At 40.2% G+C, this 27,138-nt stretch overlaps 1 protein-coding gene across 1 annotated transcript in view; it reads right to left on the reverse strand.

Moving 5' to 3' along the window:
- Nucleotides 1–19,658, reverse strand: part of DHRS7B (dehydrogenase/reductase 7B) — a 59,363-nt gene extending 39,705 nt beyond the window's left edge. Inside the window, exon 1 of the mRNA XM_047706867.1 lies at nucleotides 19,581–19,658. Within this exon, the coding sequence (XP_047562823.1) occupies nucleotides 19,581–19,600 (20 nt within the window). The 5' untranslated portion in view covers nucleotides 19,601–19,658. The remainder of the gene's footprint in view (nucleotides 1–19,580) is intronic.
- Nucleotides 19,659–27,138: the final 7,480 nt, after the last annotated feature.

Genomic DNA, 27,138 nt, shown 5'->3' on the forward strand with positions numbered 1-27,138 from the left:
ATTCACCAGTGAACTCATTCAGGTCTGGTGCTGGCTTTCTACTTTGGAATATTAAGTATTAATCCCATTTCTTTCACAGATATAGGTCTATTCAGATTGCCTATTTCCTCTTGCATGGGTGTCACACATTGTGTCTTCCAAAGAACTGGTCAATTTCATCTCAGTTATCAAATTTGTGGGCACAGTATTGTTCATATTCCTTTAGTATCATGTCCATGGGATCCATAGTGATGTTTCCTCTTTCTCTTCTGATATTAGCAATGTCTTTTTTTTCCCCTTTTCCTTATCAGCCTGGCTAGAGCCTTATCAGTTTTACTGGTCTCTTCAAAAAATCAGCTTTCAGTTGGGATGCCTGGGTGGCTCAGTGGGATAAAGCCTCTGCCTTTGGCTCAGGTCATGATCCCAGGGTCCTGACACTGAGCCCTGGCGTCGTTGTCGTCGGGCTCTCTGCTCAGCGGGGAGCCTGCTTCCCCCTCTCTGTCTCTGCCTGTCTCTCTGCCTACTTGTGATCTCTGTCTGTTTTGACAGAGATAATAAAAGATAAATAAAATCTTTTTTTTAAAATCAGCTTTCGGTTTTGATTTTCTTTACCGATTTCCTATTTTTCAATTTCACTGATTTCTACTCCAATTATCATTATTATTCTGCTTACTTTTGATTTAACTTGTTCTTTTTCCTAAGGTAGAAGATTAACTACTAATTTTGGATTTTTCTTTTTTTTTTTCTAATATATGCATTCAATGCTATAAATTCCTAAGCATAGTTTCCACTACATTCCATAATTTTGATAAATTGGAGTTTCATTTCCATTTAGTCCAAAATATTTTTAAATTTCAGATTTCTTCTTTGACCCACATGTTATTTAGAAGTTTGTTGTTCAGTTTTCCACATATTTTGGGGCATTTTCCAACTACCTTTCTGTTATTGACTTCTACTTTAATTCCAATGTGACCTGAAAGTGAACAATATATGATTTCTATTCTTTTAAATTTGTTGTGTTTTATGGCCCAGAATGTGATCTATCTTGGCAAATGTTCCATGTGAACTTGAGAATAATTTGTAATCTGTTGTTGTTGGATGAAATATTCTATAGATGTTCATTATATCCAGTTGACTGATGGTACTGTTAACTTCAATTATGTTCTTACTGATTTTCTGCCTGGTGAATTATGTTCATTTCTGATAGACAGGTATTAAGTCTCCAATTACAATAGTGGATTTGTCTGTCTTTGTAATTCTATCAGTTTTTATCCACACGTACCTTGACACACTATATTTGGGTGCATACACAGTTAAGGAATGTTATGTCTTTTGGGAGTATTTTTTACTCCCTTTATCATTATGTAATGCCCCTCTTTATTCCTGATCACTTTCCTTACCCTGAAGTCTGCTCTAAAATTAATATAGCTAGTCCTGCTTTCTTTTCATTAGTTTTAGCATGATATATCTTTCTCCATCCCTATACTTTAATCTATATGTCTTTAATACTTAAAACAGGTTTCTTGTAGACAACATATTTTTGGGTCTTGTTTTTTGATCCACTCTCAAAATTTCTTTCTTGTGATTGGTATATATAGACCACTGAACTTTAGAGTAACTATTTATATAGTTAGATTAATATGTACCATACTTGTTACTGTTTTCTCTTTGCTATCATCATTCTCTGCTCCTATTTTTGTCTTCCACACTTTTTCTACTTTTTGGTAGCATTTATATGATTCCATTTTCTCTTTTTTAGAATATCAGTTATACTTCTTGTTAAACTTTTTTTAGTGCTTGCCTTACAGAATGCAGCACATATTTACAACTAATCCAAGGCCACTTTTAATTAACACTATACCACTTCACATATAATGCAAGTGACAAAATACTAATTCCCTTCTTCCAACTCTTAAATCAATGCTGTCATTCATTTCACTTATATATAAGCATATACACACAAACTGATACATTTTTCCTATTATTATTCTAAACAAACTGTTAGGCCAATTAAGAAGACGAAAAATAAAAGTTTTTATTTTATCAATGCTCTTTCTTCTCTGACATATATCTGACTTTTTGATCTATATCATTTTCCTTCTCTGAAGAACTTCTTTTAACAGTTATTGCAAGGCAAGTTAAAACTCCCTCAATTTTTGTTTGTCTGAGAAGATTAATTTCTCCTTCACTTTTGAAAGATTAACTTTCCAGGGTATAGAATTCTAGGCCTTTTGGGGCACCTGGCTGGCTCAGTCAGTGGAGCATGTAACTCTTGATCTCCAGGTTGTGAGTCTGAGACCCATGTTGGCTGTAGACATTACCTAAAATATAAATATTTAAAATTTTTGTTTAAAATCTCTAGGCTTTTTTCTCTTAACATTTTGGAAATTTCATGCCATTCTGTTTTCGCTTATGATTTCTGAGGAGAAATCAGATGTATTTCTTATCTTTGTTCCTCTATGGGTAAGGTGTTTTTTTTTGGGGGGGGGGGGGGGCTAGTTTTTATTTCTTCCAAGATTTTTTTTTTTAAATCTTTGATTTTCTGAAGTTTAACAATAGTATGCCTAGTTGTCCTGAGATTTTCTTGACATTATCTTGCTTGGTATTCTCTGAGCTTCCTGGATCTGTGGTTTGGTGTCTCCAATTAAACTGGGAATATTCTCTATCATTATTGCTTCAAATATTGTTTCTGATTCCTTTTCTTTTTCTTTTCCTTCTGATATTCCCATTATGCATATATTACATCTTTTGTAGTTGTTTCACAGTTCTTATATATCTCTGTCTTTTTGCTTTTCAGTTTTGGGAAGAAAGGACCAGAAAAGAATAGCAAGGAACAGAAAGGAATAGAAGAGGAAGTTCCTACTGTCATATGCTCAAGCTCAGAGATTCTTTCCTCAGCCATGCCCATCAGAGACAGTCTACATTTCTCCTGGTGTTTTCGAACTCTAGCATTTCTTTTTTTATTCTTTCCTAGATTTTCTATCTCTCTGCTTATATTATCCATCTGTTCTTGCATGTTGTCTTTTTTTTTCCCTTTTAAACTCCTTAGCATATTAATCATAGTTTTCAAATTATCAGTCTGAAAATTCCAACTTTCTTGCTATATCTGACTCTGGTTCTAATGCTGTTCAGTCTCTCCAAACTGTGTTTTTCGTCTTTCAGTATGCCTGGTAATGTTTTCTTAAAAGGCAGAAATCAGAAAGCTCAGTTGGTTAAGCATTTGCTTTCTTCTCAGGCCATGACCCCAGGGTGCTGGGATCAAGTTCCACATCAGCTCCTTGGTCAGTGGGGAGCCTACTTCTCCCTCTGCCTCCTGCTCTCCCTACTTGTGTTCTCTCTCTCTCTCTCTCTGACAAATAAATAAATAAATAAAACTAAAAAAATAAAGGCAGAAATGATGTGCTGGTTTAAAGGAACTGTAGTAATAGGCCTTGAGAAATGTAGAGGCAGCGGAAGCATGCTATGGTTCAATGATTAGATCTAGTCTTGTGGTGAGCCTTTCCTCCGAACCAAGAACTTTATCAGTGGTTCTCAGGGTTTGATCCCCCTCCTTAGATAGGACAGGATGACCAGAGGGACCTGGAATTGAGTATTTCCCTTTCCCTAAGTAAGGGAACTTATTTTCCCTTTCCCTAAGTAAGTTCCCTAAATAAAAGAGTTTCTCCTGAGGGCAGGTTTTGTTAAGAACAAAACACTCTGCCATATTTCAAAACAGTTACTTTTCCCTCCCCATTACAGAAGCACAAGGGAATTTTCTCCCAATATTCACTGTGAGGGCCTGGTGGAAGTCCTGGAGTCAAAACTCACAAAACTGTGAGGCCCCCTTTAGACTGGATCCCTCCAGAGTTTTTAACTCTCAGACTTTTCCGCATTAAGCCTCCAGCAATTTTCTTTTTTTTTTTTTTTTAGATTTTATTTATTTATTCGACAGACTAAGATCACAAGTAGGCAGAGAGGCAGGCAGAGAGAGGAGGAAGCAGGCTCCCTGAGGAGCAGAGAGCCCGATACGGGGCTCGATCCCAGGACCCTGGGATCATGACCTGAGCAGAAAGCAGAGGCTTTAACCCACTGAGCCACCCAGGCGCCCCCTCCAGCAATTTTCAATTACAGTTCAAGTTTTCCTACAGCAGTACTGCACAAATAAGTATGATTGTCTGTATCCACCCATCTTGCCTATTTTGGTGGCAACAGTTTGCTTTGTGATCTCACGACTCTGATGGATCTAAGAGTTGGTTGATTTTTCCATTTGTTTTGCTTTTTACTTGTTAGGGTGGAAGGGCAACTTCTAAGCACCTTACATGTTGAATAAGAAACCAGAAGGTCCAACACCATTCTTTAAGACAAGAAGTTAAGCCATTAATCATATATGGTTGTTCCCTGTATATGAGGAGTAATTTTTCACTTATTGCTTTTAACTTTGATCTTTGGCTTTCAACAGTTTTACTATGATGTATCTAGGTGAGAATCTTTGGGTTTACCCTACCTGAGGTTCACTGAGTTTCCTGGATATATACCGATGTTTATAGTAGCCTGAATAAAATTCCCCAAAGATGTTCACATCCTATTCCCTGGAACGTAAGAGTATATTACTTGATTTATATGGTTAAAGGAACTTTACATATACAATTAATTAAGGATTTCAAGAAGGGGAGATTATCCTGCATTATCTGGGCAGGCCCAATACAATCATAAGAGTCCTCATAAGAGGGAGGCAAGAGGGATGAGTCACAGAGTAGATGTGACAACAGGAATAGAAATTAGAGTAATATAAGGAAGGGGCCCTGAGCTAATAAATGCTGATGGCCTACAGAAGCTGGAAAAGGCAAGTAAACAGATTCCCTCTAGAGCTTCCAGTAGGAACACAACCTTGCTGACACCTTGATTATAAGACTTCTGACCTCAAGAACTACAAGGTAGTAAATTTATAGAGTTTTAAGCTATTACATCTGTGGTAACTTATTATAGCAGCAATAGGAAATAAATACAATGTTCTTCACCAAATTTGGGGACATTATTTCTTTTTTTTTTATTTATTTATTCATTTCAGAGAGAGAGAGAGAGAGGGCATGAGCAGAGGTTGGGGGGAGTAGGGAGTTGAGAGGCAAAGGGAAAGGAAGAAGCAGGTTTCCTGCTGAGCAGAGAGCGCAATGCAGGGCTCCATTCCAGGACCCTAGGATCATGACCTAAGCCAAAGACAGTCACTTAACAACTGAGCCACCCAGGTGCCCTGGGACATTACTTCTTTAAATACTTTTCTGCCCCATACTCTCTTCTTCTAGGACTCCCAAATGATAGTATACTTGATATTGTCCCAAGGATATCTGAAGCTCTGTCCTCAACCTTTGTTCTTTTTGCTATTTTCCCCTAGGTATAAGTCACAGTTTCCTGTTTTTTCAACATGTCTTATAAAATTTTTTGTTGAAAACTGTTTATTTTAGATATTACCTTATAGCAACTTCAGATTCTCATTTTGTCCTCTGGTGACTGTAGAGTAGCTGACTTTTAAAATTTATTTAATAACTTGCCTGTACTAAACTTAAGGATTTTGTTTCACCCACAGTATGTGGCCAGTGAGGTCTCTGGTCAGTTTTTCTTTTCTTCTTATTTTTATTTTTTTTAATTTTTTTAAAGATTTTATTTATTTATTTGACAGAGAGAGATCACAAGTAGACAAAGAGGCAGGCAGAGAGGGAGAAAGGGAAGCAGACTCCCCGCTGAGCAAAGAGCCCGATGCGGGACTCGATCCCAGGACCCTGAGATCATGACCTGAGCCGAAGGCAGCGGCTTAACCCACTGAGCCACCCAGGCGCCCCTTATTTTTATTTTTATGCTTGGATTCCTACTGGTGGTTATCTGAATATCTTAATGGTCAACGATTGTATGTCAGTATCTATGCCAAACACCTCAGACAAGTACAGCTTCTACCCTTTGCAGATGGATCTATGTGTGGTATGGGAAGTAATTTCAAAATTCAAGCAATATTCAAGTCTTCATCAGCTTTTACTTTTCATCAAGCTTTCTTGTGACTAACTCCTCTATAGTTGCACACTATCCAGGGATGTGTGGATAGCCTGGGGCCTTTTTAGCAAACTAGGCTCATACATGTAGCTCTCCAGTCATCCGGAGTACGTGGTCCTGTCAAATTTCCAGCTCGTCTACTGATTCACTGCTTGCCCAACCAGGGCCATAACATAAGAATAAGAAAGCTTCTGGGCATGGTTTTTTGTTTTCTCTCTGTTCTAAATAGGTAGCCCCAACAGTGAAATAGCTATTCATCTGGTTGAACTACTACACTAACTGAGCTGGGGGGACGGGATGGGATGGGAGGAGCCCTTGGCAGGAACACCACAGATTCCCACTGGTCTCACCTAATGTTCAATGCGTTTTCATGAAGAAATGCTTCTCAAATTTGTTGTGTGTCTTTGGTTGATTTCTGGACCTCTGAAATGGTTGTTTCTGACATATGTCCTGTTTTATAGTTGGTTTTGGGGGGAAATTTGCAACCTCTTTATCATACCAGAAGTCTTCTCACCTCATCCCAAGGACTTAATGGACTTTTTCCTACTACTAGAAATGAAACTGATGATCATAATGCAAATCTAATCAAATGGAAATTCTGTCTCTCAATTCATCCAATCTGAATGTCTTCATAATCAAATACTGCATGTCAACTAGAAACTTTCAAAAGAGATGGCTTCTCAGATGTGATGTGTGGCCGAGTTAAATTTTAAAATGTTGGGGGGGGGGCAGTTAATTTTATTTTCAAGTTTATGAGAAGCAAAAAAAAAAAAAAAAGATACTAGATTGCTGTGAAATTTGCTTCTTGTTGTAAGAATTTACACTTCCTCACTTTATCCAGTGTCCCTGGCCTGGTGTCAGTTGCTACAAGTGTCTAACCATACCTTTCTTCTGATAAAATGCAGAACCAAACTTTGTTTCTTACAATTCAGTAGTTTTTTTCCAATAAATAATTTCCTTTTAAATTTCTCTTGATCTTTACCTAAGATCAACTTTCCAGCTACCATTTTTCTATTGAGATTTAAGTGACAGGTATGATAATTTCAAATTACTGATATGATACAGCAAACTGTCTTTGGATCCAGCCAGACCTAGGTTCAAATACCAATAATCAGACTAACCAGGTAAGTATCTCTAGACAAGCTACTTAATATTTCAGCCAGTTTCCTTATCTGCAAAATATGTCTAATACCTGCCTCACATAGTTGCAGGAAGGATTAAAATGATACCAATTATCTCTACAATTACTGGGTTATCTACTTAAAAATTCGGTAGGTAATATCAGAAAGGGTGAAAAGAAGGAACAGAGAAGGGATGCCTGCATGGCTCAGTTAAGCGTCTGCCTTTGGTTCAGGTCATGATCCTGGGGTCCTGGGATTGAGTCCCACATCAAGCTCCTTGCTCAGTAGGGAGCCTGCTTCTCCCTCTGCCTGCCATTCCCCCTGCTCTGCCCTCTTTTTCTCTGACAAATAAATAAACAAAATCTTAAAAAAAAAAAAAAAGAACAAAGAAAATGGATAAATTTCTCTTCCTTGCTATGTCTAGCACTCATGAGTGGCCAAATTAACTATTTAAATTTCATCTCTCCTTATCCACCAATTAACAATGAAGTGACCTTCTCTTTTTTTAATCCACCTTTTCATTAATTGAGACAGTTCTCACAGAATGATATTCTACCATACACAACACACTGAGAAACATAAGACATTTTCCTACAAAGTTGTATTTAAATTTTATTTTTTAAGCAATTTTGGGGGGCATTACTGTCTGAGAAACATTGGAGAACATTGGAGAAAATTAAGTACCATGGTTTTTAAATTTATATACTGAATTTTTTTAATCCCCTACCTTTTCTTGGAATAGATACCTTTGGAAACCTTATTACCACTGAATCTGCTAAAATACAAGTTTATACAAATAAACTGTGGAAATGATATGAGAAAATCCAAAAAATGGCCATAAGTCCATCTGGATAGCACAAGTTAGAATACCTACCTTTGCTAGAAAATCCTTAATACACCTATATTTTCATAAGTATAGATAACTTAAATTGAGGCAGTCCAGCATCACAAATGAAATGCAAATCACTATAATTACTACACGGTGGAGCAATGGTGGAGTAAAAATGTTGCTACCATTTATTTCCTGTTCTACAATAGACCTTATTTTCCACTGTGGACCCCAGCTTCTCTACCTATAAAATAAGGAAATAATCCTCATTCTACACACATCTCAAGAGAGTTATGAGATAAGAGATAACGAGGTAATAGTTCCTCATGTACTATAAAGTGATGAATGAGGTCCACTGGAATTACTTACCCCTGCTGCTAGAAACATCCTCTGCTGAAGCATGTTTAACTCATGTGAGTGTTTCTCAACCTGAAAATCAGATCAAGAAGAAAGCCCAGACAGTCTGTTGCCTCAATGCCAGAGCTCCTGGAACACCTGGCTGTACTTGATCTGTCCGCATGTGGACTCTCTCTGGAGATTTAAGCCCCTCAATTCTGTTTCCTGTGCCAGACACAAGGTATATGTTCAACAAATATTGTTGAATGAATGACAAACAAATGGGCAGCATATGTGAAATGAGCAAACTGAACACTGTAGCGCCTTGGGCTCCCTCAAGGTACTCCTATCTCCTAGTTTTCAGGAGCTGGAACTTCAGGCCCCAATAGCTATCCCAAAGAGTGGAGAGCAAGAGCTCTAACACTTTTGTACAACCTACTGGATTGGACAATACTGGATTGGACCCTTGGGAGGTGCATGCACAGTATGTAAGAACCACCATTTGTCACAATTTGTAAATCTTCACGTTAAGAAGAGAGAAAAAAGCTTGCCCTTTGTAAAGACCTGTCAACTGATAGGTAAAGAAGGACAATGATGCTTTCAGATGGTTTTTATAAATTACAGAATGCTACAAGATATAATGTCACAATCCTTCAATCTCTTGAAAATGTAGCAGAAATTACTAGATATCCCAACTCCTAAAACCAGAAGTGCATTTCTATTTCTAATATAATTCATCTTTTACCTATTCTGTGATAGTTTTTAACACACACGAGGACTTTAATGGAGTGAAACAATAACAATAACAGTAAACAAAAGTCCAAACTGTACTTTAAAAAAGTAACTTTCAGCTTGTTACCATATATGGCTACTGTGTAAAGACAAATACTAATAACAATTACTTTTTTTAGTGTTTGCAACTTACTGGGCTACATACTCCATACGCCGTGATCTCATTTCCTCCTCATAGCAATCCTATGAGGTAGGTATGATAGTAGTTTCCATCTGCTAAATGAGAAAAGCTATGTGACTGAAGTCACATAGCTAGCAAGTGGCAGAAAAGAGATCTGAACCAGGTTTTCAGACTCTAAAGTCCACATTAAGTGCAATAAATAGGGGGTAAATAATAATAATATTAGTAATCCTTTAGTTGGAGCCTTAAAAAGGAAGAATTTTAATACTGTCGAGATGAACAGATCCCCATATTCAGCTGCAATCACCCAAACAAAATACAAAGGCTTTTATGCAAGAATTGAATGTAAACAAGCTAATCGCTTAACAGAAACTCAGTACAATTTCCTTGATTCAGTTTAGCTACTGTTTTTTTTTTTTAAGATTTTATTTCTTTATTTAACAGACAGAGATCACAAGTAGGCAGAGAGGCAGGCAGAGAGAGAGGAAGGGAAGCAGGCTCCCCGCTGAGCAGAGAGCCAGATGTAGGGCTCCATCCCAGGGTCCTGGGATCATGACCTGAGCTGAAGGCAGAGGCTTTAACCCACTGAGCCACCCAGGTGCCCCCACTTTAGCTAATGTTTTAAGCCAATCTGGACTGTAATACCATACTCACAGAGAATTTTGAAGTAACGGTAGTTTCCTAATACACTTTCCAATTTAAAACTGCTAAGTACTACTCATATAAACCTAGAAAATCTTACCATCTCCCTTCAAAACATAGTGCTCCCAGAGCAAACATGACCTTACTTGATAAAATAAAGCTCTAGCTACAGCAAACAAGTTCAAACTACTGGTAAGCAACGTTCCATTAAATCAGCAGCTATCAGCAGACCACTCCCTCCACAAAGTAGATGAGTAGACAAGTCTCAGGTTACCATAAGGGCATGGGAGGGAGAGCCCAGGCAGAATCTGAAAGCATTTATTCAATTTCCTATCTTGGTGGGTGGCAAGTAGCTTCCAAGCTAAATTTATTTGCCATTCGACCTCAATTTCCAGCGTCTGGTTTATAGCTTTCCAGAACAGATTAATGGAGAGTTCATTTCTGCTTTAAAACCTTAACTTTACCTACCAAAGAAAGGTCTCATATGTCTATAACTGGGGTTAAAAACAAGACAAAAGACCCAAAACAGTCATGTTTGGTAAGCCCCACATCACCAAACCAAGTCTTAACTTAGTTACAGTCTCAGACTCTTCCAGAAGTGGAATCTTAAACCAGCCGATCAGGAATCACCTGGTCAGCATTAGTGAGGTAATCTGTCTGATAGACCCCCGCCATCTCCTAAAGGAAAGTGACTTTGCCAAAACCAATCCACATTTTGCTAGTATGACTTCCTTGTTCCCACTCTCTTCTGCTTATAAAAGTTCTTCATTTTGTATAGCTGTGGAGCTCCTTTCTGCCTATAGATGGGATGCTGCCTGATTCATAAATCACTGAATAAAGCTAATAAAATATTTGAATTTTACTTATTTGAAGTTTGGTTTTTAACACTGGGTCGAACTAAGAAATGACATTATTGACATTAAGGAGGACAAGACAAGCCCTGGAAGAGTTAACTACGAGAGACAAGAGTTTTGGCTGGAAACTACCAGGAGGACCAATATACATTTCTCTTTGAATCAATGTACAAGAAATTATGGGCTACATTTGACCATTTGAGGGTATCCTAACTATGCAAAACTACATGGAACTCACTTAAAAGTCCTCTTCAGAATAATCCCCATTCTGTGTGTGCTCTAGTCCAACATCTTATTGCACTGTAAGTTTAAGTAAAATTTTAAAACTGACTTTCTCTGTTTCCAAAGGGAAAGAGATCTTTTTTCCTCCCTCTTTTTTCTTAGAGCATTTCTTTGAATAACCTAGTATTTATATAAAACTTTCCTCTGTCCTTTGATATATATGCAAATCTTTTTAAAGGTTAAATAAGCTAGCTGCAGAACTCAGGAATGTTTTTCCAAGGGTCCTAAAAGCCATCTCTTTTAAATGTTAATAACCAGGAAGAAAGCGCCCCCCTCTCCCAGTCACCGTAGGAGTTTAGCCTACACACCTCTATTCCCTGCACACCGAGATTAGAAAGGTTTTACTTTTCCTTTAGATAAAGGCAATTAATTAGTACAGATGGCCACCCCAATTACCAGGTGAATTTAGGAGGAACTACCAAGGGGCGCCTGGGTGGCTCAGTGGGTTAAGCCTCTGCCTTCGGCTCAGGTCATGATCTCAGGGTCCTGAGATCGAGCCCCGCATCAGGCTCTCTGCTTGGCGGGGAGCCTGCTTCCCCCTCTCTCTCTGCCTGCCTCTCTGCCTACTTGTGATTTCTCTCTCTCTCTCCCTGTCAAATAAATAAAATCTTTAAAAAAAAAAAAAAGGAGGAACTACCAAAGCATATATGTCAAATGGTGCTGTCAAGTCTTTTTACAAGATTACCTTGAGACTGTGTTTGTAATGAATTATAAATGGTAGAGTTTCTTTTTTGTTTTTGTAGTCTCATTAGCAGAGTACTTGCGATGTACCCCAGTCCCGGTTAATGCTTATTCATTAACAGAACTAGCTTCTTTCATTCCACATTTGTGGAGACCATTTCTTAGGTGGGCAGATCTTAACTTTTCCCCAACATAAATGTGGAGAAATTTTATTCCCTGCTTTCCCAACTCTGATGGCTCCCTCAATACAAGGAGAAAACAAAACAAAACAAAACCCTCCCCAACAAGAGTTTTTTCCAGGGACTTAGCCCATTACTGTCATCTGAGAGCCAGATCCTCCCGTATCATTGCCTTTGTGACACCTCCACTTGGATTATTTCAAAGACATCTTTTTCAAAACTGAACTCATGTTCTTCCTCCAGGGGTTCCTAGCACAGAAGCACAAGCTGGAAAATGAAGAATCGGCTCTGACACCCCCCTTACCCTTCTCATCCCAGAGTGAAAATACAAACAAACCCTATTGATCCTACCTCCTAAACAGTCCTCAAATCCATTGGCTTTTGCCTCCTCTGAGGAGCCAAAGTGACCTTTTACTAACACAGTCCTGCTGATGATACTCTTGTGACTGAAATTCTTCAACAGCTTCCCACCATTCTTAGAATAAGCCTTAAACCCTTGGCATGACCTATGAGGCCTGTGTGGTATGACCCCGGCCTATCTCTTCAACCTCATCTCCCTGACTCTCTCCCTCCCTCTCTGCCTTCCAGCCCCAGATGGGAGCTTACGCTCCATGAGGACTGAGACCACGACTATTTGCTCATGCTGTATCCCTAGCCCGGTGCCTAGCACATAACAAATGCTAAATAAATATATGTTGAAGAATAATGCGGATAAAACCGCAGCACCTTAGGGGCACCGGGGTGGCGCAGTCAGTTGGGTGTCCGACTCTTGATTCTGGCTCAGGTCACGGTCTCAGGGTCATGGGATCTAACCCCATGTTGGGCTTCACGTTCAGAGCAGAGTCTGCTTGTCTCTCTCTCTGCTCCTCCCCCTGCTCACGTTCTCTCTCTCTCAAATAAATAAATAAAATCTTTCTTAAAAAACCTGCAGCATCTTAAATGGAAGGCAAATAAAACATTAAATTATGCATGGCAAAGGAAAAGAATGTCCCTATACGTTTGTATCCTAGGTGGCTAACATAGGGTATGGACCACAGTGCAGCTATAAAACATTTGTTAAATCATTTAGCAAACCAGAGACAATATGATGAAACAAAATATTGACACTCATGTCTATTTAGCTTTGTAGTAGAAATTACCAATGCCAATTAAGTCTCCCATTTAGGTATTTATCCCTCCTCTCATCCCCAATCCCCATTCTGTGGGCAACCAGAGGTCTAACCACATATTTGAAAAAGGAGGCTGGGCTCCAATCAGAGCTGGAAAATAGATACGGTTTGTGGAATTCATTATAAATTCTGAGAAGCAAACAAACCAAGACTGGGAGTGATACTGCTCTTAGGATAAGACCCCCACATACATTCTGTGTTAGACTTGGGCAACATTTGCCATCCTTTGGCCACACAGTAACTATAAGACAACCTCCTCCTATTCTCGAGGCTTCACACATGCCCTTCCCTCCCCCTGGTTCACCCTTCTCTTTGCCCAATTTAACTCCAACTCAATACTTAAAAGTCTCAGCTAAATATTTCCTCAAAAGAGCCTCCCTGTCTCTCCTCACTCCCTCCCAGGGCCAAATGGCCACATTATACATTCCCATAGCACCCTCTACTGTCCTCCATAGCATGTACCACAACCATAATTAATATTTAGTTTGTAATTCTTTACCTGCCTATCACCATTGTTAGACTTAGAAGCAACCTGACAATAGGAATTGTGTCTGTTTTGGCCATCACTGTATCCCCAACACCTAGCACATTGCTAGTAGAGACTAGGTGTGTTCTGCTAAATGAAGGAATGAATGAAATACACAGATAAGCACCAGCTTTTGGAGTACGCAGAACTGGTTCTGCCCTTACTAGCTCTTTGCCTTTGGATAAATTTCTTCCCATCTCTGAGCCCATTTCTTCCTCTAAAAATAAAAATAAACTATTCCTACTTTACAGAGTTATTGTGAGAGTTGAATAATCCAATAAAATGTTTAGCATAAAGTCAGGCACACAACACTCAATGAATGTTAACTATTATAATTACAGAGAAAAAGAGGAAAGTATGTTAGGCAAGACACATCCCATTCTCTTGACTAGAACACAAACACGGCTCCCTTTATACAAACATACAGTTGCAAATGTGAATAAAATATTTTAAGTACAGTATAGGAAAGTATTATCTAAAAGAACCCTGAACAAGAGATCACAAGCAGTAATTTCTTTCACATCAGCTATTACATCACTCTTTCAAGATATGTGTGCTATGGGGCACCTAGGTGGCTCAGTCAGTTAAGCATTTGCCTTTGACCCAGATCATGATCCCAGGGTCCTAGGACTGAGTCCCACGCATCAGTCTCCCTGATGAGCAGGGAATCTGCTTCTCCCTCTTCCTCTATCCCTCACCCCTGCTCATGCTCTCTCTCTCTCTCTCTCTCAAATAAATAAAATCTTAGAAAAAAAAGATATGTGTCCTAAAGCAAGGGAAACAAAAGCAAAAATAAACTATTGGGACTACATCAAAATGAAAAGCTTCTGGAGAGTGAAGGAAACAATCAAAACTGGGCGCCTGGGTGGTTCAGTGGGTTAAGCTCTGCCTTCGGCTCAGGTCATGATCTCAGAATCCTGGGATTGAATCCGGCAACCAGCTCTCTGCTCGGCAGGGAGCCTGCTTCGTCCTCTCTCTCTCTCTGCCTGCCTTTCTGCCTACTTGTGATCTCTCTGTGTCAAATAAATAAATAAAATATTTTTTAAAAAAACTAAAAAGACAACCTGCTGAATGGGAGAAGATATTTGCAAATGACACAGCCAATAAAAGGCTAGTATCCAAAATATATGAAGAACTTATAAAACTCAAACCGCCCCCTAAAAAATAACCCAATTAAAAAATAGGCAGAAGACATGAACAGACATTTTCCAAAGGCATCCAGACGGCCAACAGACACATGAAAAGATGCTCAACATCACTCATCATCAGGGAAATGCATATCAAAACTTCAATGAGCTAATCATCTCACACCTTTCATAATAGCTAAAACCAAAAACACAAGAAACAACTGCTGGAGAGGATGTGAAGAGAAAGGAACACTCTTGCACTGTTGGTGGAAATGAAAACTGGTGCAGCCACTGTGGAAAACAGTATGGAGTTTCCTCAAAAAATTAAAAACAGAACTACCCTATGATCCAGGAATCACAATACTGGGTATTTACCCAAAGAATATGAAAATATTAATTTGAGGGGTGCCTGAGTGGCTCGGTCAGTTAAGTGTCTGCCTTCGGCTCGGGTCATGATCCCAGACCCAGAGTTCTGGGATCGAGCCCCATACAGGGCTCCCTGCTGGGCAGGGAGTCTGCCTCTCCCTCTGCCTGCTGCTCCCTGTGCTTGTGCATTCTCTCTCTCTCTCTCCTTCTATATCAAATAAATAAATAAAATCTTTTAAAAAATTTTAATTCGAAAGGATATATGTACCCCAATGTTTACTGCAGCATTATTTACAATAGCCAAATTATGAAAGCAGCCCAAGTGTCCATCAAGAGATGAATGGATAAAGATGTGGTATATATATATATATACAATGCACTGTGTGTGTATATACATACATATATGATATATTCCCTGTGTATATATATAAGATATATTGTATATGTATATTGTATAATGTGAATATTGCATACATATATCAGTATATGTATATTGTATAGTATGCTTATTATATATTGTGTATGCATGTGTGTATATACATCTACATACATACATACATACATACATGTAATTCAGCCATAAATAAGAATGAAATCTTGCCATTTGCAAAAACATGGATGGAGCTAAAGAATATAACGCCAAACAAATTAAGTCAGAGAAAGACAAATACCATATGTTTTCACTCGTGCCTAATTTAAGAAACAAAACAAATGAACAAAGGAAAAAAAAAAAAGACAAACCAAAAAACAGAGTCTTAACTATAGAGAACAAACTGATGGTTACCAGAGGGAGGTGGGTGGGGGATGGGTGAAACAGGTGAAGGGGATTAAGAGAACACTTAAATCTTTTTTTTTTAATTAACATATAATGTATTATTAGCCCCAGGGGTACAGGTCTGTGAATCATCAGGCTTACACAGTTCCCAGCACTCACCATAGCACATGCCCTCCCCAATGTCCATCACCCAACCACCATCTCCCTACCCCACTCCCCACAGCAACCCTCAGTTTGTTTTGTGAGATTAAGAGTCTCTTATAGTTTGTCTCCCTCCTGATCCCATCTTGTTTCATTTTTTCCCTTCCCTACTCCCAAACCGCCCACTTTGCCTCTCAAATTCCTCATATCAGGGAGATCATTTGATAATTGTCTTTCTCTGATTGACTTACTTCGCTCAGCATAATACCCTCTAGTTCCATCCACGTCATTGCAAATGGCAAGATTTCATTTCTTTTGATGGCTGCATAGTATTCCATTGTGGTTATACATATATATACATACATATATGTATATATATAATACTATATATATATGGTATTCCATAGTATTCCATTGTGTGTGTGTGTGTATATATATATACACACACGTACATACATACCACATTTTCTTTATCCGTTCATCTGTTGATGGACATCTAGGAAGAGAACACTTAATCTTTTTTTGTTTTTAAAGATTTTATTTATTTATTTGACAGACAGAGATCACAAGTAGGCAGAGAGGCAGGGAGAGAGAGGAAGGGAAGCAGGCTCCCTGCTAAGCAGAGAGCCCGATTCAGGGATCAATCCCAGGACCCTGGGATCATGACTTGAGCTGAAGGCAGAGGCTTTAACCCACTGAGCCACCCAGACACCCCGAGAACACTTAATCTTGATGAGCACTGAGTAATATGCAGAATTGCTAAATTACTATATTGTACACATGAAGCTAATATAACACTGTGTTAACTACACTGGAATTAAAATTTTAAAAATAAGAAAAAAATTTTAAATAAAAATTAAAAGAACCCTCAAAAAGATGTTTATAAAGCCAAGACTCTTTCTGGATGTCAACTGATCATGCATTTATGTGGCTTGCACACTCTTGTATACAGTGTCAGGTTCTTAAAAAGCAAAGTACATCATCAACCCATTAGTGCAGGGCAGCAGGGTTCCAGACCTGCACTTCAAAACCTAGAGAACCTCAGTCCAGCTGTGCTGACCTTGGCCCAGGATATGCAGATAAAACAACAGGCTTTGGCCTTTAAGTGCCCTTCCCTCCCAGCAGGAATCTCCAAGACTTAATGAGAAAATGTCCCTTCATTCCAGAGTTCTCCAACATCTGAGGGTAACCTTTCTCTCCCTTCTGGTATATTCTACATTCCCCAAGATAATCCCCTTTAAAATTGTTTCTGTTCTCTCTTAGATTCTCCAAATTTAGACACATCATTCAACCTCTCTGAGCCTCAATTTCTTCATCTGTAAAAAATGGAACTAAAATAGTACTTCTCCGGGCACATGGGTGGCTCAGTCAGTTAAGCATCTGACTCTTGATTTTGGCTCAAATCATGATCTCAGGGTTGTGGAATAGAGAGCCCTGTGTCGCACTCAGGCAGGAGTCTGCTGAATATTCTCCTTCTCACTTTCCCTCTGTTCCACCCCTCCCCAGGGGTGTCTGAAACAAATAAATAAGTTCTTAAAAAATAATTAAGATAAGATAGTACTTCCGTCTTGGGCAAAAGGCTCACTATATGCCATAAAATTAAAACATGGTAACTGCTGTTTTAGTGTTTGTACCAGATCCCTAATCAATCTATAATCCAGAAAAAAATTTACAACAAAGATCCTTTCCAATGATATAAATTTTTGTTTTGTTTTGTCTTCTCCAACGTCTGTGTTTTCTACAATAAAAGAAACCCTCCATGCAGGGATAAAAGGAATGATCCTAAAGAAGCTTCAAATGTTGTAAAGAAAAATAATAGAACAAATTAGGTGGTCACCTGTCTCCTGAAAAAGATTAATTCAGCAAAACATAATTTATGCATGTCCATCTTTATAATGCCTTTTTTTAAAATTTTTTTTATTTTTTCAGCATAACAGTATTCATTATTTTTGCACCACACCCAGTGCTCCATGCAATCCGTGCCCTCTACAATACCCACCACCTGGTGCCCCCAACCTCCCACCCCCCACCCCTTCAAAATTCTCAGATCGTTTTTCAGAGTCCATAGTCTCTCATGGTTCACCTCCCCTTCCAATTTCCCTCAACTCCCTTCTCCTCTCCATCTCCCCTTGTCCTCCATGCTATTTGTTATGCTCCACAAATAAGTGAAACCATATGATAATTGACTCTCTCTGCTTGACTTATTTCACTCAGCATAATCTTATAATGCCTCCTTTTTAAAGCGAGCCCTATTGGGACTACATAAACTACAATCAGCTGTTAATCTGGAATCTTCACCACACTGTCTTTGGGGATATAACAGAAGGTCAGCCCAGAAAATCCCAGCGAGAAGCAGCACTCAGCCTTACTGGTCACTCCTGACCAAGGCCCACAGTCATGACCCTACTTCTTCCTCCCATCTCGGCTCCTTTCCATCCTAAGCCTCAGGGGAAATAAAAAGCATCATTACCTTAGGAAAAAGTTGAGAGACCTCTGTATCTTCTAAAACCCTGCCTCCCCCCCATATTTGTTGTGTGTCATCTCAGCTTTGCTAACTCCACTGAAAGTATATAATACCACCCCCTTTACTCTTTTGTGGTGAAGAGTAAGAGAAGTATCTACAAGAGACAAGAGTCATAAGTTAGTTCCCCTCCCTATCCTTCTGAAGAATTAGATCATGTTTACTGTATCTCTGGATCACCAAGCTAAGGATCCCTTGTTCCACGTGCCACTCCCTTAGAAACCCCCACCTCCACACAGGTTGGAAGACGCGAAAAGCACTTCCTGGCAATTCCACTACAAGAATCAAGTATTAACTCACTAAACAGGTGTGTATGAAGCCCGGAAGTAACTTCTCAACTCGCAAATCACTATACCAAGGGAAATTAAAAGAGAGTTCTATGGGTACCACTTATTTCCTAACTACTGTGTGGCAAACACTAGGCGGGGTGCATTCTACTGGCAATCTCATTGACGTTTCACAACCACCTCACGAATATGGACGTCTTATTCCCCAAATTATGGCTGAGTACCCAGGCGCCAAGAATTTAAGACATTTGCCCAAAGTCGCACAGGCAGGAAGCGGCGGAGCAAGGACTAGAGGAGTAAGAGGTCTGAAACAAGCCCTTCCCGCGGGAGCCCCACAGTCAACTCTCTCCGCTGCCGTGTGACAAACGGGATCTCTTTGCTAATCCTAGGTCTCTAACGCCAGGCTCCAGTGCCACCAGCCTCTAGCGCTCGAGCGTGGGTCACGCCCACTACCGCGGGGCTTCAAGTCAGTGGGTGCGGAATCGGGGAAAGGGACAGGCCCTAGCCTGTGCGGGTCCGCCGCCTCATTTCAGCCCCTCCCAGCCGCACACACCGTCACCCGACCTCAGCGAAGGCGCCGGCCGCCCAAAGAGAAAGCGCCAGAGGCAAGACTCGAGTGTACGCGCGAGAGCGGAGTCTTTCCTCAGAGCTGGGGGGAGCGGCGGTCGGCAGAGGCCGGCTCGGGGTCCGTGGCCTCTGCTCGGCCTCTACACCCGCTTGCCTCCCTTCGCCGGGGCCGGGAATGCACTCGAGTCGGGATACACCCGCGCGCCTCAGTTCCGGGACGGTCCCTCCGCCTCTCGCCACCGAGGTCGCTTCCTCCCCAACCCCTACCTGGTCGCCTCTGTGACCATGGTCAATCAACTTCATCCTCCCGCCTCGGAAGTGACGCGAGACTTCGCTCGCCCCGCCCGCGAGGCTCCATCCAATCCCGGCCTTTAGGCTGCGCGTGCGTGTCTGGCGTGCGTTCCTCGAGGTGCCGGGAGGAGGCGCTGCACCCCGAGGTCTGAAAAGCGAACTCCTACCTAAGGGCCTTTTTTCCATCTTTCGGAGGGAAATTCAGAAGGAGGCGCATTTGGGTTTCCTGCACACTCTCGGTGGCTTGTTGGGGTGAGGGGGAGTGGTAGGTACACTGGAGAATGTTAAGACTTACTATAAATCATAAAGACATCATTAAAACAGCAATATATAAGATCAGTGGAAAAGAAGAGGCTAGAAACAAACCCAAAGGCATGTAGTCCTATTTTTCCCCACAAAGGAGCCACCATAAAGCAATAGGAAAGTTATTTTCAGTAAATAGAGCTAAATCAATTGAATGCCGATATGGGGTGGAGGTGGGTAATGAGCCTTGACTCCTACCTCATACAAAAAATCAATTCAAAAGTAGAGCTAAATGTGAAACGTACAGCTCTAGAAAATAATACCACAGTATTGTGACCACGGGTTAAGGAAATACTTTTTACCAGGGCACACAAATTACCAGCCCTAAAGACAAATGTTGATAAATTGGGCGTCCTTAAATTTAAGACATGGAAAGACGGAAGAGAGTACCATGCAAGGAATAGAGCCGAATAGATATATGCAATACATACATCTGAAAATGATTTTTATTCAGAATATATAAGATCTCTTGCAAGTAAATTTTTTAAAAAGATCTGAAGTGGTTGAAGGGGAACCATGGGAAGAAGATATTGAAAGAGTAACTGAGGAGAATTCTCATAGTTCAAAATTCAAGAGATGCCAAAAGGGAATAAGTTGAAAAATCTCCCTTTCTGTTCTCCAGGGACCCAGTTCTCTTCCCAGTAGATAACAATGCTATTAGCTATGCTTGTCTCTCCAGAGCCATCTTGTGCATAATCCAGCAATTCTGTGTACATTCAGCATTCTCCCCATTGTCCCTTGTTTAACCAACAGGATACCATAACACTTCTCTGTACGTAGCTTTTATTCACTTTAGTCATTTAATATTTCATGGAAATCCTCACAAGTACTCACAAAATCTAGAAACAGGAAATTGTATTTCTAACTAAATGTTAGTTGTCTTTTCAAATAATATGTTTAACATGTTTTCCTTAGACATTTTCACAGAAGTTTGTATACCCTCATTCCACTGTTCTGGAAACTACAGACTTTGTTTGTTTTTTTTTTTAAGATTTCATTTATTTTGAGAGAGAGAGAGAGAGAGAGAGCAGGAGCGGGGCAGAGAGAATGGGACAAGCTGACTCCCCACTGAGCCGGAAGCCTGATGCGGGGCTCAATCCCAGGACCCTGACATCATGACCCAAGGTGAAGACAGACACGTAACCAACTGAGCCACCCAGGCACCTTGAAACTTTAGACTCCTGCTTGCTAATTCCCAAAGTGGGACTATCCCACTAACAAACCCAATATGATCCTGAGTCCTTACTGCAAGTCTTAGCCAGTTTCCTAGGGTTAATTTTCTAAGCCTGTCATCACTTTAGCCAACATAAGCTTCAGTCCTATTTGGAGTCATTCTGGAAGGAAGAATAAATTCCAATGTTTTTATAACCAATTTGAGTTGGATCTTCTGTCAAATGCAAGTACAAGAACTCTAACTTCCCAGCCAAGATATTATACTAATAGACACCATGTCTTTCGATGAAAAAGGGACAGGGGAATTCCTAAGAAGACAGAATAGGGGCGCCTGGGTGGCTCAGTGGGTTAAGCCTGTGCTTTGGACTCAGGTCCTGATCCCAGGGTCCTGGGATCAAGCAGAGAAAGAGGGAGAAGTAGGCTCCCTGCTGAGCAGAGAGCCTACTTCTCCCTCTTTCTCTGCTTACTTGTGATCTCTTTCTCTGTCAAATAAATAAATAAAATCTTAAAAAAAAAAAGAATAGACATGCTATTCCTCTTGCTAAGTACAACTAAAAATCCTGGACAATATATATTTAAAAAGCGTAAGAAGTATCTGAAAAGTAGAGGGAGGGCACACTGGCTAGGGACCTTGGAACTGAAGGAACAACATGGTGGTGGTTTTGGTTTTGGTTTTGGTTCTTTGCCTCATTATTCCAAACTGGATACTAGAAGGGCAGGCAACCTAGAAATGCCCACATGCGCAAACCCCCCCCCCCCCCAAAAAAAAAGCTGGCTGCTCTCTCTAACTAGAAAGACAAGGAAAAGGGCAGCCTTGGAAGACAGAAAACTTAAACAATGGCTCTACTCCAGCCAAAACTCCCAAAACATACTCTAGCCCCATACCCCCCAAGCCCCTCCAGCAAAAGCTAAGCAGAAAGCTTAGACTTCCCCTCAAGCCAAGCTATAGAGGGATCCAGCTACCCCCTTCTTTCCTCTCCTGATATAATGTCAGAGAAGGCCAAGTAGAGAGCATGGACTTTCATTCCCATTGGACAGAAGGCTCTCACCCAATATGGTGTTAGTGGAAACTGGGTGGGGAACCTGGACTTCCACCCCTACTTAATGGTAAAAAGGTGGTGTTAGAGGAACTAAATGAAGAGTCAGGACCTTTACCACCACTCAGCAGCAACAGGGCCACCTTCCACCCCACATTCATGGAATAGCTCAACAATTCCATCAACAACAGAAATTAACATTTGTGGGACACCCCCCAGCAACAATAGAACATAAGCAACACAGAAAACACATTATTTTTAAGCACTCACAGAACATATGTCAAAATAGACCATATTCTGGGCCATAAAGAACTAACCTCAACAAGTTTAAAAGAAGTGGAATTTATATAGAGTGTGTACCAACTACAATGGGATGAAGCTAAATATCAAGAGAATAATGACAGGGAAACCTCCCAAAACTTGGAAGCTAAACACTTTTAAATAAACCATAGGTCAAAAAGGTAATCTCAAGAAATTTTTTATTTTTTTATTTTTATTTTTATTTTTAAAGATTTTATTTACCCATTTGACAGACAGAGACCACAAGTAGGCAGAGAGAGGCAGGCAGAGAGAGAGGGATGCAGGCTCCCCGCTGAGCAGAAAGCCCCATGTGGGGCTGGATCCCAGGACCCCGGGATCACAACCAGAGCCAAAGGCAGAGGCCCAACCCACTGAGCCACTCAGGGGCCCCTCGAGAAATTTTTAAAAAATACATTGAACCTGGGACACCTGGGTGACTCAGTTAAGTGTCTGCCTTCAGCTCAGGTCGTGATCCTGAGGTCCTGGGATCAAGTTCAGCATGGGGCTCCTTACTCAGCGGGGAGCCTGCTTCTCCCTCTGCCCGTTCTGTCTGCTGCTCGCCCTGCTTGTACTCTCTCTGACAAATAAATAAAATTTTTGAAAAAAATACTTTTAACCAAATGAAAATGAGAATACAATATATCAAAACCTGTGGACACAGCTAAGATGGCTCTGAGAGGGAAATTTGGTTACATAGAAAAGAGAGCAATCTCAAACAAGCTAAAAATAAATTAGGGAAAAAAGACCAAAACAAACAGAAGAAAATAATAAGGGCAGCAGAAATCAATGGGATTTTAAAACAAAATTAATGAAACAAAAAGCTGGGTCTTTCAAAAGATAAAACTGATAAACCTCTAGGAAGACTGACAAAAAAGAGGGAAGACACAAATGACTAATGTGAGTAATGAAATGGTGTTATCACTACAGACCCACAGACATCAGAAAAATAATAATAAGGGAGTACTAAAACAACTTAAACACATAAATTTGACAACTTAGATAAAATGGGCCAATTCCCTTAAAAGTATAAACTATCACAACTTGCCTGTAGGAAAGGGAAAAGTACAATAGAATTTGAACTACTAAAGAAATCATTGAAAGCCTGCCAAAAATGAAATATCCAGGCCCCGATAGTTGGAGAATCATACCAAACATTTAAAGAAGAAGTAATACCAGTTCTACAAATCTCTTCCAGAAATTAGAAGAGGAGGGAACACTTCCTAACTCGTTCTATGAGGTCAGTCTGTATTACCCTGATACCAAAACCAGACAGAGACAATACCAAAAGAAAAAAGGAAAGAGAGGAAAGAAACGAAGACTCCCATAGACCAGCATTCCTCATTAATATAGAGGCAAACTTCTTGGTAAAATACTAGCAATCAGAACTCAGCAATATGTGAAAAGAATTATACACCATAACAAAGTGAAGTTTTTTCCAGGAATGCAAGGCTGTTTCAGTATTTGAAAAATCAATCAAAGCAATCCATGATATTAAGAGATTAATGAAGAAAATAAAACATATGATCATATCACTTGGTGCAGAAAAAGCTTTTGACAAAATCAAACACCCATTAATGAAAAAAACATTCAACAGACTAGGAATAAAAAGGAACTTTCTCAACCTGAAAAACAGCAGCTATGAAAAACCCACAGCTGTCCATATAGCTAATAGTGAAAGACCAAACACTTTCCCTCTAAAACTGGACAGAGCAAGGATATTCACTTTCACTGATGCGATTCAACCTAGTACTAGAAGTTCTAGCCCGTGCAAAAAGTCAAGGCAAGGAAATAAAGGGCAGACAGATTGGAAAATAATAAATTCAAGTGGATTTCTCATACATTACTGGTGGGAATGTAAAACGGTACAGCCACTCCTGAAAACAGTGTGAGAGTTTCTCAAAACAAAACATAAAACTAAACATAAAACCTAGTAATTGCATTTATCCCAAAGAAACAGAAACTTACAAAAAGATGAAAACCCAAACACGGTTGTTCATAGACACTTTACTTGTGGTGGACAAAACAGGAACCGACCAAAATATCTCTCGTGGTTAAACAAATCATGGCACAACCATACAACAGGATACTACTGAACAAAGGAAAGGAATGACTTGTTGATTCTTGCAATAATTTGAATGAATCTTAGTAGCATTATCCTGAGTGAAAAAAGCCAACCTCAAAAGGTTACCTACTTAGGATTCCATTTATGTAAGATTCTTAAAATGACAGATTAGGGGTTGCCATGGGTTGCCATGGGAGAAAGGGGAATGATTTTGACTATAAAGTGGTTAGTAGGAGGGAGATCTTTGTGGCGATAGAGTAATTCTGTGTCTTGAGTGTACTGGTAGATACACAGATCTACACATACAACATGGAATTGCACACTCGCACACAAACACACATACATTGTCAGATCCCTGCCTTTGATGCTGAACTACAATCATGCTCTGTACTCCCTTTGCAACTTCCTGTGAAGTTCTATAATTCATTCAAAATAAAGTTTAAAGTTAAAAACACACACACGACAAGGGTTGAATTTCTTAACACGTCAGCCTTCTCATCCTTAAAATGAAGATAATAAAGTGTGAGACCAAAGACAGTAACACCTGTAAAGGGCCACATAAGTCAGTGCTCAATAAATCGTAGCTCTTGTTCTGATTGCTTGTGGTGGTGGAATCATTGTCACAAAAATACAAGGATCCATAACCATAGTTGCCTCCGATGAGAGCAGAAAAATGAAAAAAATGTTTCATTGGTAACAACACAGATTTTGTAGAGGTTTTTTTTTTTAATATTTTATTTATTTATTTGACAGACAGAGATCACAAGTAGGCAGAGAGGCAGGCAGAGAGAGAAGGGGGAAGCAGGCTCCCTGCTGAGCGGAGAGCTGATGTGGGGCTTGATCCCAGGACCCTAGGATCATGACCTGAGCCGAAAGCAGAGGCTTTAACTCACTGAGCCACCCAGGAGTCCCAGATTTTGTAGAGTTCTAAGGAAAAATTTTCTCTCAGCAAACGAACTCTAACATGACCCCATCCTCCCACCCCATGGATCTTTTTAATAAAATCGGTTTCCCTTTGACATGTGCTTCGTATGATGCTACTTGGAGGCTGTGTGATGATTCGAAGGACCCCTCCTTGCCTCCTCCACTGCACTGAGCTACCAGGAAAGACCACCACCTTCCCGAAACTCTTGGAATTGCATCAGTAGTTTGTAGTACTTGTCTTGGCACTTGTCATTATCACCTGTTCATCTCAGGGATGTATTTGCAAGTATAAAGGTTATGCCAAAGATAGTAGATGGTCAGAAGGACAACTGAGAAATGATAACAGAAGAAAGGCAATGCAGTTTTTAGAACATTGCCCATCTGAGAGCAGAAAGCGCAAAGCTGAGGGACGCCTGGCTGGCCCAGTTGGTGGAGCTTGTGACTCTTGCTCTCAGAGTTATGGGTTTGAGCCCCACAGTGGGGGTAGGCGTGTAGAGATTACTTAAAAATAAACCATTTTTTTAAAAAAGCACAAAGCTGAGACACACAGCTTCGTCTGTCTCACATGTTCTATTATTTGTGGTTCCTGGGAAATGTTCAGCTTCCTGGCGGGAAGGGGAGTTTTATGGCTATTCACTGAAACTTGTGAGAAAAGCAAATGCTGGTGACTGCTGCACAGAGATTCTCTCTCAGGCAGCCTGTATTCTTCCCTGAGAAGAAGGATTTCTAAAAAAGTTTTTTTAATTTTTGATTTTTTAAATTATTAATTTTTTAAAGATTTTATTTATCTGACAGAGACCACAAGTAGGCAGAGAGAGGGGGGAAGCAGGCTTCCCTGGGATCATGACCTGAGCTGAAGGCAGAGGCTTTAACCCACTGAGCCACCCAGACACCCAGATTTCTAAAAATTTTTAAGTAAAAATGTCCTATAGGATCCTGTTGCCTCATCCAACTAATAATGTGTACACTGTATTTCTTCATAGTTTTAAAAGTCTAGGAGTGTCAGAGGGAATAGACATTTTCACAAAATTGATTTTTCCACAGGAAGCTGGTGACATTCGGGGCTAAAATTGTGCTATTCAATACAGTAACCACTAGCCAACGTGGCTATTTCAATGTGAATTAAAAAAAAATAAAACATTCAGTTCTTCAGTCACACCAGCTCTATTGCAAGTGTTCATTAACAGATAGAAAACATGTCTGCCATCTCAGAAAGTTCTATGGAACAGCACTAGAGGAGTCACAGCAAAGGTACATTAACTCTGAAAAACATTCCTTCTGCACCGTTGTTCCTACTAGATTATTCTACTCCTGTCAAAGACATCTGTGTGTCGAACAATGCGCTAATGTCAAATGGAAAAAAAATAACCTGCAGACACTGGGATTTGAACCTGAGGAGTCTGACTCCAGAGCACACCCCTGGACATAGCTAAACAGCCCAGTTTTTCCGGGGAGAGACCACAGCTGGACAGCTGGTTGTGGACGTCTTCTTTTGTAGTCCAGGGAGAAAGTTCTCTGGACTCTGCCCCCACCCCACCCTGCCACACACGCGTGCACACACAAGCACACATGCACACACTGGAACGCTTTGGGTTTGGTTTGAATCAAAACATGTCAATTTAATGGTTGCTCCGTCTTACTTGCTTTTCTCTTCTATATTCAAATCCAGGGCTCCCACCAGCTGAGGTCTCCTGGTGTGTTTAACACACACACACACACACACACACACACATAC

This window comes from Lutra lutra, chromosome 16 (assembly GCF_902655055.1).
Source record: "Lutra lutra chromosome 16, mLutLut1.2, whole genome shotgun sequence".
Taxonomy (NCBI): Eukaryota; Metazoa; Chordata; class Mammalia; order Carnivora; family Mustelidae; genus Lutra; species Lutra lutra.